This window comes from Dermacentor andersoni, chromosome 11 (genome assembly GCF_023375885.2).
Source record: "Dermacentor andersoni chromosome 11, qqDerAnde1_hic_scaffold, whole genome shotgun sequence".
Taxonomy (NCBI): Eukaryota; Metazoa; Arthropoda; class Arachnida; order Ixodida; family Ixodidae; genus Dermacentor; species Dermacentor andersoni.
In genome coordinates, this window is record NC_092824.1 from 104,515,449 (window position 1) to 104,533,065 (window position 17,617).

The following is a 17,617-nucleotide window of genomic DNA, read 5'->3' on the forward strand; positions in this document are numbered from 1 at the left end:
GGAATGGGGGCTTACATGGTAAAATACATGGTCCGATCTAGGTGAAAGCATTTGTGGGTTCCCTCTTGGGGGCGTATTCTCGGACGGCCACTTTCGGAGATATATATCCCTGTCAGTGCGCGATGACTGGCCGGTTGAGCAAAACCGCTCGAATTGTACAGCGCGCCTGGTGCTAGGCCACGCGAAAGTGACATAGTATCGTCGACAATGGTCATCCGGTAATACGCACGTCCCTCTGTGTTTTACTCTTTTGTTTGTCCCGGTCATTGTCTTATATGCCCATTCGTTGCAGCTCATTCCTAAGCACAACATTGAGCGACCACTGATGCGACGGCCTGGTACGCGCAAAAACACCTTGTAAAGCATATGGGCAATGTTCCATTTACAGCTCTATAATGCCCAAATAAGACGGCGTGCTTCCTTCAGCCCGCCCTCTATCGTCGGCGACAGCATAAAAATAAAAGGTTATACGTACGCTGTCCAACCCAAACAAAGGTTACACAGAAGCGCCAGGCAATCAGGTTTGCATTTTCCCTGATGTCAAGCGATTTTTAGTATTTAATGCGGCTGCTTTCTCCGTGCAGACCTGTCGCTACATCACTGACTTTTGGATGAGATCTGAACGCCTATTTCAAATTTTACGGGTGGTCCCGATATCAATCAGCCAATTAATGGTAATGTTTTAGCTTGAAACAACGAGCTTTTACTTACTGTTTAGCCTTGCACGGAAGGGGCCCTCGATTTTGTTAATCATGACCACGCAAAGCCAACAGACAATGGAGCCAAGGAAAGCATCGGGGATATTAGCTGAAATTGAAATGTAAAAAAAAAAAAGGAAGAAATGGGAAGTGAAAGTGGACGAAACGATAACTTGTCGCCGGTGGGAAACGAGCGCACAACTTTCGCTACCAGTTGGTGTTAAGGCGAAGTTAATTATTACATAGTTAATTAGTATATATTTAATTAGCGCACCCGAACCGACTACCTTTGGTAAGAGTCGCACCCTCAAACTTTGGTGGGAGAAAACAAGTAATAAGTAATAACGCGTTCAAATGCGCATGTCAAGTAATTTAATGAATGCCTCTTAAGAGGAGGCTTTAGCTCGGGCCCAACTCCGACGCGGACTATTGAAATACGTGTAAAACGGGAAAAACGTTTTTTTGGGATAACGCCTGGGCCGATTTTAATGATATTTGTTGCATTTGAGAGATAACGTTAAATTCTAGTGACTGTTGGAAGCGGAATTTCGATCTAGGTCCTGAATTTCCAAAAAAATTCAAAAATTTGGAAAAACGAAATAAAAGCACGAGGTTTACAAATTCATAGCTCTGCATCAAGAACAGATATCGCGGTTCTGTAAACGGCATCCATTAGGTCATTAAAAGCGGGCAAATTCGATACGTCATTTTATACCTTACATGAATTCGTTCCGTTGTTTACTAGGGTTCTGAAAAAGCTGTATTTCCATATTACTAAATTTTTTGAGATTCATGTGTAACATATCAATTTTGTCCGCTTTAGATGTACTATCCGATGCAATTCACAGAATTGTATTATCATTTTTCGTTGCTGAGTTACAGAGCTGTAAACTTTATGGTTTCGTTTCTTAAATATTTTCGATTTTTGCCAATTTTTAATAAAACGTTGACGACCTAAATAAAATTTCGAAACTAACAGTCACTAGATCTTAAGTTTTTCTTCAGTGCAACAAACCTGGATGCTATTACTTTATTAACAAACCAGAGCTATTAATTTGTAAACTTCGTGCTTCTATTTTTTTCAAACTGTCGAATTTTGAAAATATTTTTTACAAAATTTGGGTCATATACGAAATTTCGCTTCCAACGGTCACTAGAATTTAACTTTCTCTTTCAAATGCAACAAATTTTATTAATATTATTACTTTAATAATAATAATTAATAGTAATATAATAATAATATATATATTATATATATGTATTATGTAATAATATAATTAATAATAATAATTCAATAATAATAATTTTATTAATATCGGTCCAGCCGTTATCTCAGAAAAGCGTTTCTGCGTTTTACATGTATTTGAATAGGCCGCGTCGGAGTTGGGCCCGAGCTGAAGCTTCCACTCGTCCCTGCCGAGTCGCGGAGCGGAGGTTCCCGTAGGTCAGAGTAAAGCCCCTCAATCTCCCAAAGTAGCGCCATTCGCTTCCCTCCTCCTCCGCTCGGCGTGGCCTCGACGGTGGCGCCGCCGGTGGTGGGCCTGCCGTAGCAGACGACGGCTAACACGCTACGGGAGGAAATCCGCAGAAAAGTTCGTTCGAGCCCTGCGGAGCAGTTTTTTCAATCGAGATCTTTCTTCGTCAGTCGGTAACTGGCCTTTAGAATTTCGTGTTAGGATTGCGGAGGAAATAGAGAAAATGACCATTATGCAAGGCGTATTTAAGGCGTAAAGCGCGCGACGTTGAGAGTTCGTGTTGCTGAAACACGACGCAAGTACGCGGTGTACTCAAACACGCGCGTAATTACCAAAGTTTCAGGTGTTGACAGCGTGAAAGTATGTGTACGTGGTTTCGCAGGTTCATTCACGTACCTGCAGGACACTTTTGTTCGGTCGGCGCGTGAGAGATTCCGGCTGTGTGCGGTCAGCAATGCCTGGCAACAGGGCCGTTTTTTCATTGCGGGGTGCTTTGGTAATCGTGACGACATATTCTTTTTTTTTACAAGTACTGCTCCAGGAGGGCGCATATGTAATGGCTAACGGAGGCCTCTCAAGAGCACGTAACATTACACTAATGCAGGCGTCGCAGGGAGTGTTCGCATACAAAATTGGCTGTCCGCGATCTTATACCCCCGTGGCATGCACAGGCTTCGGCGAGCCCCATCCAGCGCTGGTTCTAGCTTTGGTGTTCCCATTGCCGATTTGGTGCCCTGGAGGCGCCGTCAATAATACGAAATAATGACAAGTTGTTACACTAGTAAATAAAATTTATTGAAGAAATACAATCGCGCCGAGGCGCCAACTTCTAAAGCAGCGCTAGCGCGCGAGTATTATGAAACGCCAACGAGGAATTTACCGGCCCACGTACGACTCTACGATCAAAGTGCACGTTAAACATCCCCAGGCGAGCTGGATCAAGTTATCCGGAGCCATCCACTACGACCTCCATCCTAGCTTTAGTCGCTTCGGAACGTTAAAAACATTAATCACCACAAACCAAATCGATACATGCGGGCGTATATTCGAAGCTAAAAGACTGCATCGTAAGTCATAGTGAGCCTCGCACTAGCGTCGAGAATGTGCTAAGTTCTGGTGGAGCTCAAAACACACCCTGAATGAAGTCGCTTTTATGTCACAGGCCAGCTGCAGATGCGTGCATTTCACCGCAAGACGATACTACATGAAACAAAGAGAGCACATTCGAAAAAGGAAAGTCAAACAACGCGCTAAAAACCACGCAGAGCATGAACACCTACTTTTTCGAAGCGGAAGGCGTGAACTAGGCTCAAAATAAGAGGTTGTGAGTAGCCGTGGCCCTTACTTCACTAAGCCGTGCGTTCATTGCCATTTCCTCGAAGTCAGCCCGCCCGATCCTGCGAATCCACACTTCTTTTTGCGTTGCGCCCGCCGTACGGCAAAGCAAAAAGCTTTTTGCCCTCGCTGTGTCTGTCGCGGCAACCGAAGGCGCAGCAGCATGGCATCGCAATTAAGTTCTCGGCCCTGCACATTCTATTACGCGAACGCACTCCGTCAGTCCGCCTGCCGTAGTTTCGTCGCGCAGGCCCAACAATGGAGGTCGGCGCGCGCTGGAAAGAAAAAATATACAAAAGCGCGGCGCCTGCTCCGCGCTGGAAAGAAAAAAATATACAAAAGCGCGGCGCCCGCTTCCACGTGACACAGATTGGCCAATGGGGGAGCGGAGGAGGCTGGGGTGACAGGGGCGGTGGAGGAGGACGCACCAGGGTGAGCGGGGTGGCGGAAAGATCTAAGAATGGCGCTACTTTTGAAAAATTGAGGAGTTTTAGTTCAGAGTAGTCGCGGAGAGACGGCGCTCGCAGCTGAGCTACTTCCTGTTGCGGAGGAAGTGACGATTACTAGGCTGGCACGCGCTTAACGAGAGACCACGGGTAGGGTGGCTACTACCACGGGTCCTGCCTCCGGGATCGCAACAGACGCCGCTAAAATCTCGGAGGCAAAGCTACGTGATTCAGGTTTGCAGCGGCCACCGCAGCCAGCGCTCGCAGCCGACCCGGGTTAACCCGCATGGGTAAGCGTAAAGAGGAGAGGGGCAGGAACCAGCTTCTCGGCTCACGCGGCAGGCATCTAGTAAACATTCGAGCGCGCGTACAATCAAGTCGAGCCGATCCATAGTCTTTGAAAGTTTGTTTCGCGAAAACGCGCGTGCGTTCTGTTGGTTGTTTTTACGCGTTGTAGTTAAACGCGAACCCTGCAGTTTTTGTTGCCGCAGTGTTCAGTGGAGTTTCTTCTGTTAAAATAGGAACCCGCAATTCGAGGGTGAAAACGTCGAGCGTTTGCCGCAGTGTTTTGCGAGATTCCCGAAGTTGACAAGCTGGCCGTCTGTGAAAGCCAGGCTACTGAAACTCCATGGATCATGGTAAGCAAGCGCTCGCGTCTTTCGTTACCGCATTTGTAGCGCAAATTGGTTAAACAATTTCGCCGTTCCGTTTGCTGATGTACTGGAACGTCTGTCTATCGCTGTTTCAGACTACACTCCACTACTCGACATTAAGAAAGAACATGAATCCCCTCCGCCATTAAACATAAAAAGAGAACTTGGCTCCGGGACTGTCAACGGCGATCATGTTGTGCACGCTGCATCTGAACAAGGTACTTGCGTAATTCGGTAGCCGATTTGGTGACTGCCGGTGTGCTCGTGTTACACATTCAGCATTTGTAGAGTGTCAAAAACATAATCCTCCCGTCGATGTGGTCAGAGAGCCGATCTGTATGCAACATATGCTTTGTCTACTGTGTTCTTTATTATAGTGCTGCCTACGTGCTAAGACAAGCAGACCGTTATTGCATACGCCAGGCTAGAGGGCACTGGGGTGCAGTTCGGCCAAATCTCCCGTGTTCCACTTACTTTTGTCTGTACGTCCGCGTGCGCAAATGCTTGCCCAAGAACTCTGCAGAAACATTACGTGCGATGCAACGTATCAAAATTTTGGTTTCCTCTTTTGTAGCACTGTTAGGTGCATAGGTTATACGTGTGCAGCTCATCATACCCTCGTAATTTCTGCCAGTTCACTTTTCTAACTGCTCTGGCATTATTAAAGCGAAATGTTCTTAGCCTCTTCTCCCAGCTTTGGTGTCCGTTTCTAACCTCTATTGAATTTTCGCGAGCGCATTGACGCACATGTCAATTGTGCTTGCTCAATAAAACAATTGTTTCCCGTCTTTGGCTTCAATCCTCTACCCCTAGCACAGAAGCCTAATGCTGTAACCATTAGGCCATGAACACATGACTAAGAAGTAGAATTAAAGCATTCTCTCCTGCAATACAGCACTTTGAGAAGTCTGGTGCATTAGCTGCATTGCATTTGCAACAATTCACTTCAAAAAAATTAGCATGCACATCTTCTAGCTGGAAGTTTGTCACTGAAATCTGCAGCATTGCCCTTGTTCTAATGCTCTATCTTGCCTTGCTTGTCTGCTTTTCTTAAATTTAATTTTTGCTTTTTTTTTTTTTTGCTAAATGATGGTTCAACCCTTGAAACCCCATAAAAAATATTGGCGTACACCAGGGCACCCTATATCGCTATAATCTATGTTTCTGTGGGCGAGTTTTGATTTTGGTAATGGGAAGGTGGATGCATCACAGCTTTTTGATGCACTGGCTCAATCCGTTTCTGCAGTTGCTGTGGCTGCCATGAACTTGCACAGTCGGAAGAAATGTGCACAGTGCTCTTTCTTATTTTTGATGTGCACTGTCATCTCACTTAACCCTATTGCTGCACGGTGTAGACAAATTAAGCTGCACGTCATGACGTTACGAGAATGACGCCAGGCCAGGAATTGGGAAACCGACTTGTTAGTATTAAGCTAAGTTGTTTTTAATACTATACAAAATTAAAAAAAAAAATGCCTTTTCAAAATAACATAATTCTAGTGCTTTTGCTGGATTACTTTAGGAGGCAGATAGCATGAGAAATCAATACGCATAATCAATGAATTACAATCAGTTACATTTCTAACTAAATAATTTACAGCATATACTGCAATTTACTCATTGTACGTGGTGAGATTGCAAAGCACACCCTTTTGGAACAAATTCTGAGGATGGCAAAGGTTTTGAGATATGCGCCAGCAAACTTGTGGCGAAAATGCACTATTTTTCTACTTACTTTTTTAACAAAGCATCGTGTTATGCATTGAAGCACAAGGGTAACCAGAACGTTGACGTATTTCATCACATTTGTGACTGAATATTTTGAAACTGGTGTCATCGCCCTTTCACCAGTAAAGAAAGGAAGCTGGTGTCATCCTGAAAGTTTGTTCTAAGTGTGTAAATATGTAAAGTGCCACATAGCTGTAAAGAAAGTATAAAGAAGTGAATGGTTTAATTTTTGTTAATTAGTCAATTATGCATTTCCACTTTCCATGCAAGTAATGTCTACCTCTTTGTGTAATCCAGGCCAAAGTTAGAATTGTGCTATCTACCACAGGTAATCATTGAATATTCTGTACATGGTTTAAAAATAGAACGCCTGGCATAGTGTTTTCCAGCCTTCGTACTTGCGAAGTGTCATCCTTCTATTTGTTAAAAGTATCTAGTACAGTTTATAGAACTTCATAAATATGTGTCAGTGTGCTTTTAAGAGCCTTGTTCATGGCTGGAGGCATGCACCCTTAATTTGTAGGCTTCTTAGGTTGTGAGTGCGTGCTTGTTCTTATTGTGTGCACTTACCCTCTTTGTCGAGTACTGTGTTGTAGGGATGGGGGTCCACTGTTTGACAGACATGTCATGTTCTCGGCAGCTGATGGAGCAAAGAAACCGAAGAAACATAAGGCATCAAGTTCGGTGCGCTGTGACCCGACCGTCATGGAATTGTGTGAAATTCTTGCCGACCCAGCACGTCTTGAAGCTTTCCTCTGTGAATATGGCCTTGGCATTACACCACCTCCTCCTCCATCAGCAGCTCTGTGAGTGTGCTCATAATATCGTCATTATCATCAGCCTATTTTATGTCCACTGCAGGACAAAGGCCTCTCCCTGAGATCTTCAATTACCTCTGTCCTGCGCCAACTGATTCCAATTTGCGCCTGTGAATTTTCTAATTTAATCGCCCCGCCTAGTTTCCTGCCATCCTCGACTGCACTTCCCTTCTCTTGGCACCCATTCTGTAACTCTGATGATTCACCTGTTATCCATACTACAGATTCCTGGCCTGCCCAGCTCCATTTCTTTCTCTTAATGACAATTAAAATAATGGGTATTCCCGTTTGCTCTCTGATCCACACCGCTCTCTTCCTGTCTCTTAACGTTACGCCTAACAGTCTTCATAATATGTTCGTAGTTAAAGTGTGGTTACAGCCCCAGACCTTTACCCATTCTGGTAGTGCAGTGGCTATGATGTTCTGCTGTAAAGCATGAGGTTGTGGGTTTGATTCCCAACCCCATCGACTGCATTTTCATGGGGGCAGTATGCAAAAATGCTCCTGTTCCGTGCTTTGAGTGAATCTCAGGTGGTCAAAATTAATCCGGAGACCTCCGATGTAGCATCCCTGGTAAGATACTGAGCAGTTTTGCAACGTTAAACTGCATAATTTATTAGCTGTATCATTTAACCTGGTTAGTTGTCAGTTGGTTGTCAGAAAAAATAGTGAAACATTTTGCATTACACAGTTGTCCGCCATGTACACTCGTGGGCAATATGACTTGCAACAGCCTTGTTCGTGGTCGAAGAGGCTCCAGGGTTGTGCGGCACTTCTGACATGCGGAATAGCGGTTTAATAAGTACCACTAATTGAAGCTGTGTTTAGGTCTGGAATTTACCCTGTATCTGCGCAGCCGTACAGTCTTGGAACCCCTTCGACCACGGGCACTGGTGTTGCAGGTCATATTGCACGTGACTGTACATTGTAGTAGTATTTGCTTATAAAGAGTGCCACTTGTAAGAATATTGTTTGCAACTGTCGTCATCTATGACAGTTAACTCTTTCTTTTGCAGTACAATCACCTTCTCGCTGCGCTGGCAGCATTCATTTGTTTATAAGAGTTAAATCTGACTGAGAGCGATTGTTTGTAAGTGTCCGTCAGTTGCTGATGTCACTGAAAAATTGCAAACATGTTCTTGCTGCTTAAGAAGCTGAAACAAGCGGGAGTGCTGCAGTCGTAGCCAAACTTCTATTTTATAGAACTTGCACATGAATGCAGATGGTGCAGAAAGAAGCATAAACACTACATGCTATAATTAAAAATGACCAAACAAGTCACTGTGATGGTGCTTGACTGTTGTGTGCACTGGCATTGTGGTGTGCTGCATGGGACAGTCAAACCTTTAAACGTGTTCTGTGTTCTTGCAGGTTGTTGATAAAAGGAAGTGCAGTTAGTGTGTAAGCGGAGTTAATGTAATGGCAGTTTCGCTGCATTGTGGCCAAAATTGTCAGTCGTGTAGCTCACTCAGTGTTAATTTTACCTCTCCTTATTACAGTTAAACCTTGATATACATAGTGAAGTCGGTAAAATTGGCAAACTGCTTCCTATATCTAAATTTCGTTTTATTGAAATTCGACCTTTTGTGCAAATAAGTAGTTTCCGATCAATTTTTCTTAGCGCATTAAGGGGCCACAAAATTGTTCGAATTATCAGGAAATCGAAAAAAGCAAATTTAGATGAGAAAATAATTCATTTTGATATGTTTGGGAGTCAGCGACGAATGATACGGTTTCATGCCACGTACGTCGGTGATATCCTACCTGCCATCGTTTCTTAATGGCTGTGGTGTTGGGCTGCTAAGTACGAGGTCGTGGGATCGAACCCTGGCCACGGCGGCCGCATTTCGATGAGGGCGAAATGCGAGAACACCTGTGCACTTAGATTTGGGTGCACGTTAGAGAACCCCAGGTGGTCCAAATTTTTAGAGTCCCCCACTACGGCGTTCCTCATAAACAGACCGTGGTTTTGGCGCGTAAAACCCCACAATTTTTTTTTTCTACGGTATCTTCTCAGCGGTTTGAATTAAGCGAAGCCAGTCACGCTTTCGCGTGCACTCCGCCCCGTGGCTGATAGCGTCGCCTGCACTGGGACGACGCTGGCAGAAAAAGTGCCGGCGGCAGGGAGTGAATGCTTCATCTGCCTCTCGCTTTAACGGGCTGCCGAAACTCGAGATTATGCAACCCCCAATACTAAACGCGCAGTAAGACAGCTTACATTGTGCCACGCCGTCTCGGCACAAAGAGTGCACAAGGCAGATTACCTCTAAAGCAGGGTGTGCTGCTGTGTATGCGCTCAGAGGCACTTACAGTCATGCACAGCTGCGTCGAGACGCGCCCCAACTTACCCCTGTACTGCCCCCTTGTGTGCATTTGGCGAGTGAGCTCCCCTCCCACTCTTCCCCTTTGCTTGTGCAGGGAGGCCGCACTCGTGAAGCCACGATCATTCTTGTCTGGCCCTCGATCCCCTTCCCTTGCACCTAAAGCATGCAGTGCGTGGCCGCCGCGTATGCATGCATCTGATTCTTGCGTGCGTACATGGGGAGCCTTGCATGCTGATCTTGTGGTTCTCGTTTGTTTGGGAGAGCGCGAGACAAAAGAAATTCGCAATGTGGCCACATCAAAGGCGACCAGCAGAAGGCTGTACTTTTCAATGGCCTACGATTTGGCTTTCCTGCTTGAAGTGAATGTGTGGAACCCATTCCAGGATCCTGCGCTGTGGGAATTCCTTGAAAAAAATAGGAACTTTGTTTTAGAGAAAGTGTTCAGTGTGCGCTGTTTCGCGAAAGGCTCTACCTCCTGTTGGCACAGTTCGTCGCAAATGGCCGTGCCAGTCTAAGAAATCGACTACTCAGTTTTTATTTTTCTTGATATGGTTCATTCACTGTATCCACATTAAATATAGCATCTTTTAAAGGCCTAAATATAGTCCGACGTAGCGTCAATGCACGCATACGTTATGTCACGTTGGCAAGAACAACAGCTTCTTTAGGTCGACCGATGATTCGATGCACTGGCGGACCCAGCCAATGCACACCGACGTGCCTGGCATCTAACGATGCTTGAACACTTACATACGTAGACATTTCCCAGTACTAAAAGCCCTGACGTGACACGCACTACTACGTTCTGCAAAGCGCTTGCATTCTGCATACTTATCATCATGGCGCAGTATTAAAACTTGTCTATTGTCTCGGCATTTCTTTGCAGCGGCAGTGAAATTTCATCATATTGAAATCGCTTGCAAACATACTTCGTTATATTGAGGTTCTAAATACACGGTGTTCTATGTACAAGAGGTTATGAAAAGTTAAATACTTTGTTATATCGAGAGTTTCGTTATGTTGAAGTTCGTTATATCGAGGTTTAACTGTATAACGATTTTGCTGTTCAGCCTGACACATCCAAGGCGCATCGGCCGACCTTGCACAGCAAGCCAGGTTTGGGGCATCTGCTCAGTGCTGAAGTTTAACCCTCTGCTGCCAGATTGCAAAGGTCGCATCACGACTTGCGTACGAAAAGGTGTCAAGGATGGTCGCCCCGCCTATCGCTGCAGTTACTGTCGAAAGCAGGTGAATGCTGTTCTATGTTCCATCTCGCCAATTTTGTGCTGTCCAGTGAAAGCTACATATCATGTTAGCCAGTAAGAAACGAGAACTAGTTCTGTGTCACAGAAATAGGGAGAGTTTCGAAATTGCTGACTGCTGATTGTTCTACGAAACTTCTACTGAGCGGGTTAAGCATGTGAGGTGAAGGTAATCAGTAGGTGTGGAGGAAGGAAATCTTAGTAGAGGCAACTGATTGTCTGCATTGGAGAAAGGGTGATGCAAGTCCCATGCATTCTTTGCAAAGGAACACTGGGACTTGGGGGCCAAACTGCCATGTTGTCATAGCAACTGCACCAGGGTCACCTTGTTGTAGGCAGCAAGCGAACGTAGGCTGCGTTTACAGTTGTGCCACTTTTGACGAGCCTTGGTCAGCAGTGTGCGCAGAGTTGACTAAGTGCATGGAGTTGACGGCACACGGAGCTGGTCCATCACATCTTTAATAGATGAAGTGCAGATGCATTGTCTCCGAATATTGTTCTGTCACTCTGCTCCCTTTGCCTTGGCATCCAGATTTCGCAGCTGAATGGTCCGACACCTTGGGCTCAGAAGTCTGCTGCGTCACCAGCATCATTTTTCTGCCAGGTGGACTGCAGAGGCCGTCCAAATGTGAGGCTTTCAAAATGCGAGATTCTATGGATAGTGTACTGCATGGCTAAAGACCTGACAGCTGCCAAAACGACAGAGCTTGGATATGCTGTGAGAACACCGACCATCAGCTACTGGAGACAGCGGGTGCGTCAGGTCGTCTCGCGGAGCCTCTCTGGCCACCCCCGCATGGGTGGCAGTTCGGAAAGGGTGCAGGTAAGGTTACTACATGAAGTATTTTTCAATTTGGCTGTGAGCTGTGTGGCATGTAAAGAATGCCGAAGAGGCTCCTCCCATGTAAGTGGGATAAGTGGGCTGCTTCTGCTCTCTCTCTGCATTCTGAGATTTAGCTCTCATATGAATTGCACTGGTATAGAGAGGTGTTTTTACCACTCTGCACTTCCTGTGCTCTCAGTAGTTTCGTCATCGCATACTGCTGCGCTGGCTTTGCTTGCTCGCGAAACTTGCACAAACTGCACTTAGCTGAGAATGCCATGTCCATGTGATGTCGTGGGATTCCCGAATGGGCCACACCACTTGACCAAGAGGAGCTGCAGCTGCAAATCCAATCTTTGGTCGGTTTATCCATGGCCAGGCATTGGCGTTTTGCATGAAAAACTGTAGTACTGTCTGTCAGGCGCGGTTTTACTCGGCTATGGCAGTAATGGGCATGCAGCGTCACCACTCCCCGCTCGATTTAAATTGTGCTAAAGGTACACAGAGCTTTCAGACACAATTTGCTCATAAACGAAGTCTTTTCTTGGCACGAAACAAGTGCTGCAAGGTTTCTGGAATGGTATTATAGCAGTCCACATCGACTTGGTATTTGCCTTTAGTGTCACTTCAACTCTTTCCATACTGCGCCCATTGTGCATCATTAACCTGCTAACGATGGTTTGACAAGCTGCTTTCGAGACCTTCCACAGTGCTCATTGCGCTATTGGACACGGAGGAGAACTATATTTTTATTTTCTAAGTAGTCTGCTTTTTTCCTGCCAGGCAGTGATTTTTGAACGTGCTTTGAAGTTTCGCGATTGTCAAAGCAGAAGGCAAAAATGGCTACCCGTTTTTGAATGTTTGAAACCTCACTTTCGAGACCTTCCACACTGCTTATGGACCCACTTCGCCATCGAACGTGAAAGAAGAGAACTGTATTTTTGTTTTTCTAAGCCGTTCAATTTTTTTACAAGATGCACTAATTTTTTAACACGCTCTGAAGTCGGATCGTCGGAGTAAGAAGCAAGAATGGCTGCCTCTGGGAGCAGCGCGCGTGCTTCGAAAAATAGCAAATCTCTTGATTCCGCTGCGTCTGCAGCTCATTTTATTGGTGGATCGAGCACCAGTGAGTCTGAGAATTCTGCCTTTTCGACGGACTTGGACTCTGAGAACGACGACATAATGCAGCACGGAACATCAGCAGCCACAGCCCGGCACGCGCAACTGTAGTTCTTGCAGTTAAATTTTTGTAGTGCAATACCTGTTCAATGAAAAGTATCGATTTTTTTCGGAGGCAGTGCTTATTAGACAGCAATACATCTTGTATATCTCATTTTTTTTTACATATTTTTCATAGCAGATGCAAGCATGTCTTTACAAACTTTGTTCAGTGTTATCCCACAATCTTGATTCTGGATTTTATATCTTTTTTATGACATATATCTCGTTAATAAAATTTTTATGCATGAAAAGTGCATTAATTTTGCTTTTTGTTTATGTATTACATAAAATATTCAATGCTGTAGTTCCTTCAGAAAATAAATTTGGCGTAACCTACAAAAAAACCCATTTTCCCCATGGTAGGGAAAGAGTTCAAGGGAAAAACGATGCAGTGCGTATAATAAGATGATTATCGCCAATTGAAACTTTTGTTTACAGGTTGGCGTCTTCAAGCTGAAGTTCAAGAGCTCAAGCAGTGACGATCCAATTTTGATCTTAGGTCTACTGGCTGAATCAACGGGGGAATTTCGGCTCTTGCACATTGGCAATGACGAGCCCGACTGTATCGCTCAAATTGTCACAAAAGCGGTGCTTCCTGAAACCAAAATCATCTCGACTGGCGGCAAGGTATTCAACCATATTGAAGCAGCTGAAGACGAGGATGGTCCAATGCGCCTAGTCCACGACGATGGCTCCCAGAACGATGGTGCTACTACAAAATCGGGGTCAAAGAGGCAGAATTCTTTTTGCAACACCCAAAAGATTCTCTGCTTGTGGAGGCGGGTGCGTTCGAAACTGATGTTGCTTAGCTGCTCAAAAGACCCCACTGCACTCCAGGGTCACCTGGACTGGTTTTGGTGGCTGTCAATGAATGGTGTTGGGCACTGCAAAGATCCATTCTTGCGGCTACTCGAATCTATAGTGAAGGCTTATGATGAATAGTAAAGCAATTCTGTGTGATCTCCCTGGAACAGCAGTTGTTTGCCTTTGTACATTTTGTAAGCTCCATCTACAAGTGATGTTTTAACTTATGGTTCCCCGTTGTAAGATTATTCCGCAATGGACTCTGTTTTCTGAAATGACCAAGTGTACCATTCTGATAGGCTCTTGAGGCAGAGAGCATGTGTTGAGGAAAACTTGTAAAGCCAATTGTGAATGGTCCTGCTAGCCAATAAACCAAGAGTTTATTGAACCTGTCTGCCTTTGCTGGTGTGTATGCCATAAAACCAGTATGAAACATGGATGAAGTAAAAATGAAGCAGATCAAGTGCTTTTCCGGAGGCCACATTTCACTTCCCGGTTGTAGGAAAGTGCATTAGGAAAAAATGTTAAGGGAAGAAATTTTGTTTTTTGACATGTGCCCCAGTGCGCTGCACGAGCTGTGCACAATTATCTTCTTTACCTTGTAACGCCAGTGGGTCTGTGTGCGTCCTCAACCTTCTGGAGAAGTGTTCCAACGAGTAATTATGTACAGAGGATGCCACAATTTGGTTTTGGCCATTTGTGCTTCATTTTGGCATAATGGGGATTGTTACGGTTACCTTGCAAGTGTTCATTTTTGAAGATATTTGAGGTTCTGAGAAGAATCCAAGTTCTAACCTGGAGGTCTTCACAAAAAGATTTAGCTTGGGTCAAACTCTATTTCGCTGTTCAAATATATCTAGAAGGGGGTATATAATAGACAATGCTAGATTTGAGGAATCGAAAGGTGCCCCTGGGTTTGGTGTGCCCTCTGACCACTAGGGTCCGCAAATGCGCTTCTGTTCCCCACAGGCATTTGGCGTTTTGCGGCACCACATACCCGAGGACACGAGGGTTTGCTCCTCCTGCGTGTGGCTGTGCGAAGCTCAGCCGTGTCTGGGGAAAGGGGGATCCTCGGAGTTCAGACTTTTAAGCCAGGTGTGCAGACCTAAAGAGGCAGCACACCTCTTTAGCCTCTCCTTTACATTGACGGCGCCTCCATACTGACCCACCCGGAGGAAATCGGCAGTCGCGATTTCCTGTCTTCCGCTTCAATCTGCGGCTTTCTCTCTCTGGTGCTCTTTGGCCATCCCTGGCAGTTGCACCAATAAAGCCCATATCATCATCATCATCTCTCTCTCGCTCTTCCATCTTTCCTGTCTTCTATTCAGTTTCAACTTTCGATTTTCCAGGCGGCAAGAGTTAAGCTTGTGTAATATATCCAGTCCTGGGTATGCATATATTAGGTTATAGCGGCAATGTACTGTTGGAGTACGCAGAATACAATATTTCTAGTCCTGTGACATCCCCTGGTTGAGCCTCGAGGTGGGCGGTGTGTATTCCTGTCGAATACAGTAATATCATATAAGGCTTCAAGTTTCCCCCACTCCCTGAAGAGGGGGTGCAGCGTTAAAACGGGCAGCTTCTTTATGAAACATTTCCCAGATACAACATAATGCACAGTCAACATGAAACCAAGGCAGTCTGTACAGTATCCCAATTTGTTGTCGCAAATGTTTGATAGAAGCAGTCGGCTCAGGTTGCAAAGTAACTAAAATGGGGAGCAGCGACCTGCGTCTGGAAGTTTGTGACAAGCTTCAATACAACAACCTGCCAAAATTCTTTGCATTTGGTGATATTCCTGTCTCAGTGGGCCCCCACAGGTCAGACTGCTGTGCTCAGTGTCATCTCTAATGATGACCTCCTCGAACTTAGTGAAAGCGAGCTCTTAGATGGATGGCAAGACCAGAATGTGGTACAGGTGCAAAGGATTAAGTTAAGGCATGATGACAAGAAAATTCCAACCAAGCATGTATTCATTGCGTTTGGAACAAGCAACCTCTCTAATTCAATTGAGAGCTTTGTGTACGACCGTAGATTCCCAATCTGCGCTGATGCTTCAAATGTCAGGGCTGCCAAGAGTGCGCTACTTGTGCAAAATGTGCATCAAAACACCATTCCTCAGACATCTGCGTTTCTGCATCCCACTGCGCCAAATGTGATGGAGACCACCCACCTATTCGCGATCAGAAATGAGAAAAAGAAATAATCGAACGCAAGGTGAAAGTAAACATTTCTTTCCAAGAAGCGCTCAAGCATTTTTCTTTCAACCGCAATTGGACCAATCCGTCTTGCACTGATGTGATGTGCAGAGGGGCAGCATCACATCCTTCGGTGGCCACCTGAGTCACAGATTGTGACGACGGTTACGCCATCGGCTCCCCTGGCAGGAGCAGCCAGTGCTGTCCTGCCCCCTACCTACCACTAAGGGCCAACAGGCCTCCGGGCCTGCAGGTCCCAGGGCCACTGCCCGTGACACAGACAGGCCCGAAAATCTCCCAAGTACCTCTGAAGCACCTCTGAAGAGGCCATAATACTAGATAAGGGTGTCACCTGTCACTATTTAAAGTCCGCAAATGCCCCTTGAGGCAGTTGCAATCAGAGCCGTGCTGTTTGATAAGTCAGTCACAATTAGTTCTTTATACATCCCGCCCAGCTAACAACTTTCCAAAAGAGAATTGCAGAGGTTTATCTCAGAACTTTCCGAGCCTTGCATTGTAGTAGGAGATATAAATGTGCGTAACACCCTCTAGGAAGATTCTCGTGATATGAAAGGGCACTTATTAGACAACTTCATCTTCTCCACAGGTGCATGCTTACTAAATAAGGACGAGCCCACATTCCACGGTGTGGCAAACGAAACGTTCCCATTATAGATTTAAGCATTGCATAAGGTACACTCGTGCCATACTTGGAGTAGAATGGGATCAAGAATCCATGCGGGAGTGACCATTTCCCTGTGGTCATAAAATTAACAACTAATGTAACGAGTGCTGTCCACATCTGCTCCGGTAGAAAGTCGGCTGTGCTGACTAGAAACGATACAGAGAGCAGGCACATATGACCTGGGATGACATCAGTACTCTTTCTATTGATGATGCAGTGGCATATTTGATGGCAGTTGTAGTTGATGCTGCATCAGTATGTATCCCTGAAATGAATGGACCGCCCCCTAAATGACATGTTCCCTGGTGGAATAATGAGTGTAAGGAAGCTCACAGAAATGAAAATAAGGCTTGGAGTCATCTTCGCAACTCTCCAACTACAGAGAACCTCATCATATTCAAGAAAATAAAACGTCTGAGGGTATACTTACGTGCCGCCGTGCCAAAAGGGAAAGCTGGCAAAGATACATATCCAGCATTAATTCTTATACTGATGTACGAAAAGCCTGGAACGGAGTGAACAAAGAAGGCTGGCAAGCTCATTCTCTACCACTAGTAGGTACACAGGGAGACACCCTTGCGACCAGGCTGATTCTCTAGGTGCACACTTTGAGCTCGTTTCCGGTACATCCCATCATACCTACGACAGTGAGAGCGACTGCCTCTGGGTCGGAAAGGCACAGCCAATTAAGTATACAACCATCCATTTAACATGGTGGAGTTTCAGGCTGAATTGTTGTAACAAGTCCGCTCCAGGAAGTGACAGAATGCTGTATGAAATGGTCAACCACTTACACTCTGAAACCCATAAAACATACTGTCACTTTTTAAATGCATGTTCTCTGCCAGCTACATTCTGCCCACCTGGAAAGAATCAATAATCATTCCAGTAGTAAAAGATGGCAAGGACCCGACTTTGGCCAGCATTTATTGGCCTGTAGCCCTGACAAGTTGTCTCTGTAAACTGTTTGCAAAAATGGTTAACCAGTGCCTCCTTCATTCTCTGTAAAGTAACAAAATATTAGGCCCCTTACAGTGTAGTTTCAGGGAAGGTAGATCCACAACTGATTATCTTGTCCTCATCGAGACTAATGTTTCGGAATTCTCCGTGATCTAGCTGGAATGGGAATTCGAGGCAATTTGCTTAA

The 17,617-nt window shown here is 45.3% G+C and overlaps 1 protein-coding gene across 1 annotated transcript; it reads left to right on the top strand.

Annotated features, from left to right (window-relative positions):
* The first annotated feature begins 4,269 nt into the window (after positions 1 to 4,269).
* LOC126539233 (uncharacterized) lies at positions 4,270 to 13,975 on the top strand. Its single transcript, XM_050186004.3, has 6 exons — positions 4,270 to 4,592; positions 4,703 to 4,825; positions 6,976 to 7,141; positions 10,548 to 10,725; positions 11,272 to 11,562; positions 13,222 to 13,975. Exons 1-6 carry the CDS (start codon positions 4,583 to 4,585, stop codon positions 13,723 to 13,725), a joined length of 1,272 nt encoding a protein of 423 aa, XP_050041961.1. The 5' UTR covers positions 4,270 to 4,582; the 3' UTR covers positions 13,726 to 13,975.
* Positions 13,976 to 17,617: the final 3,642 nt, after the last annotated feature.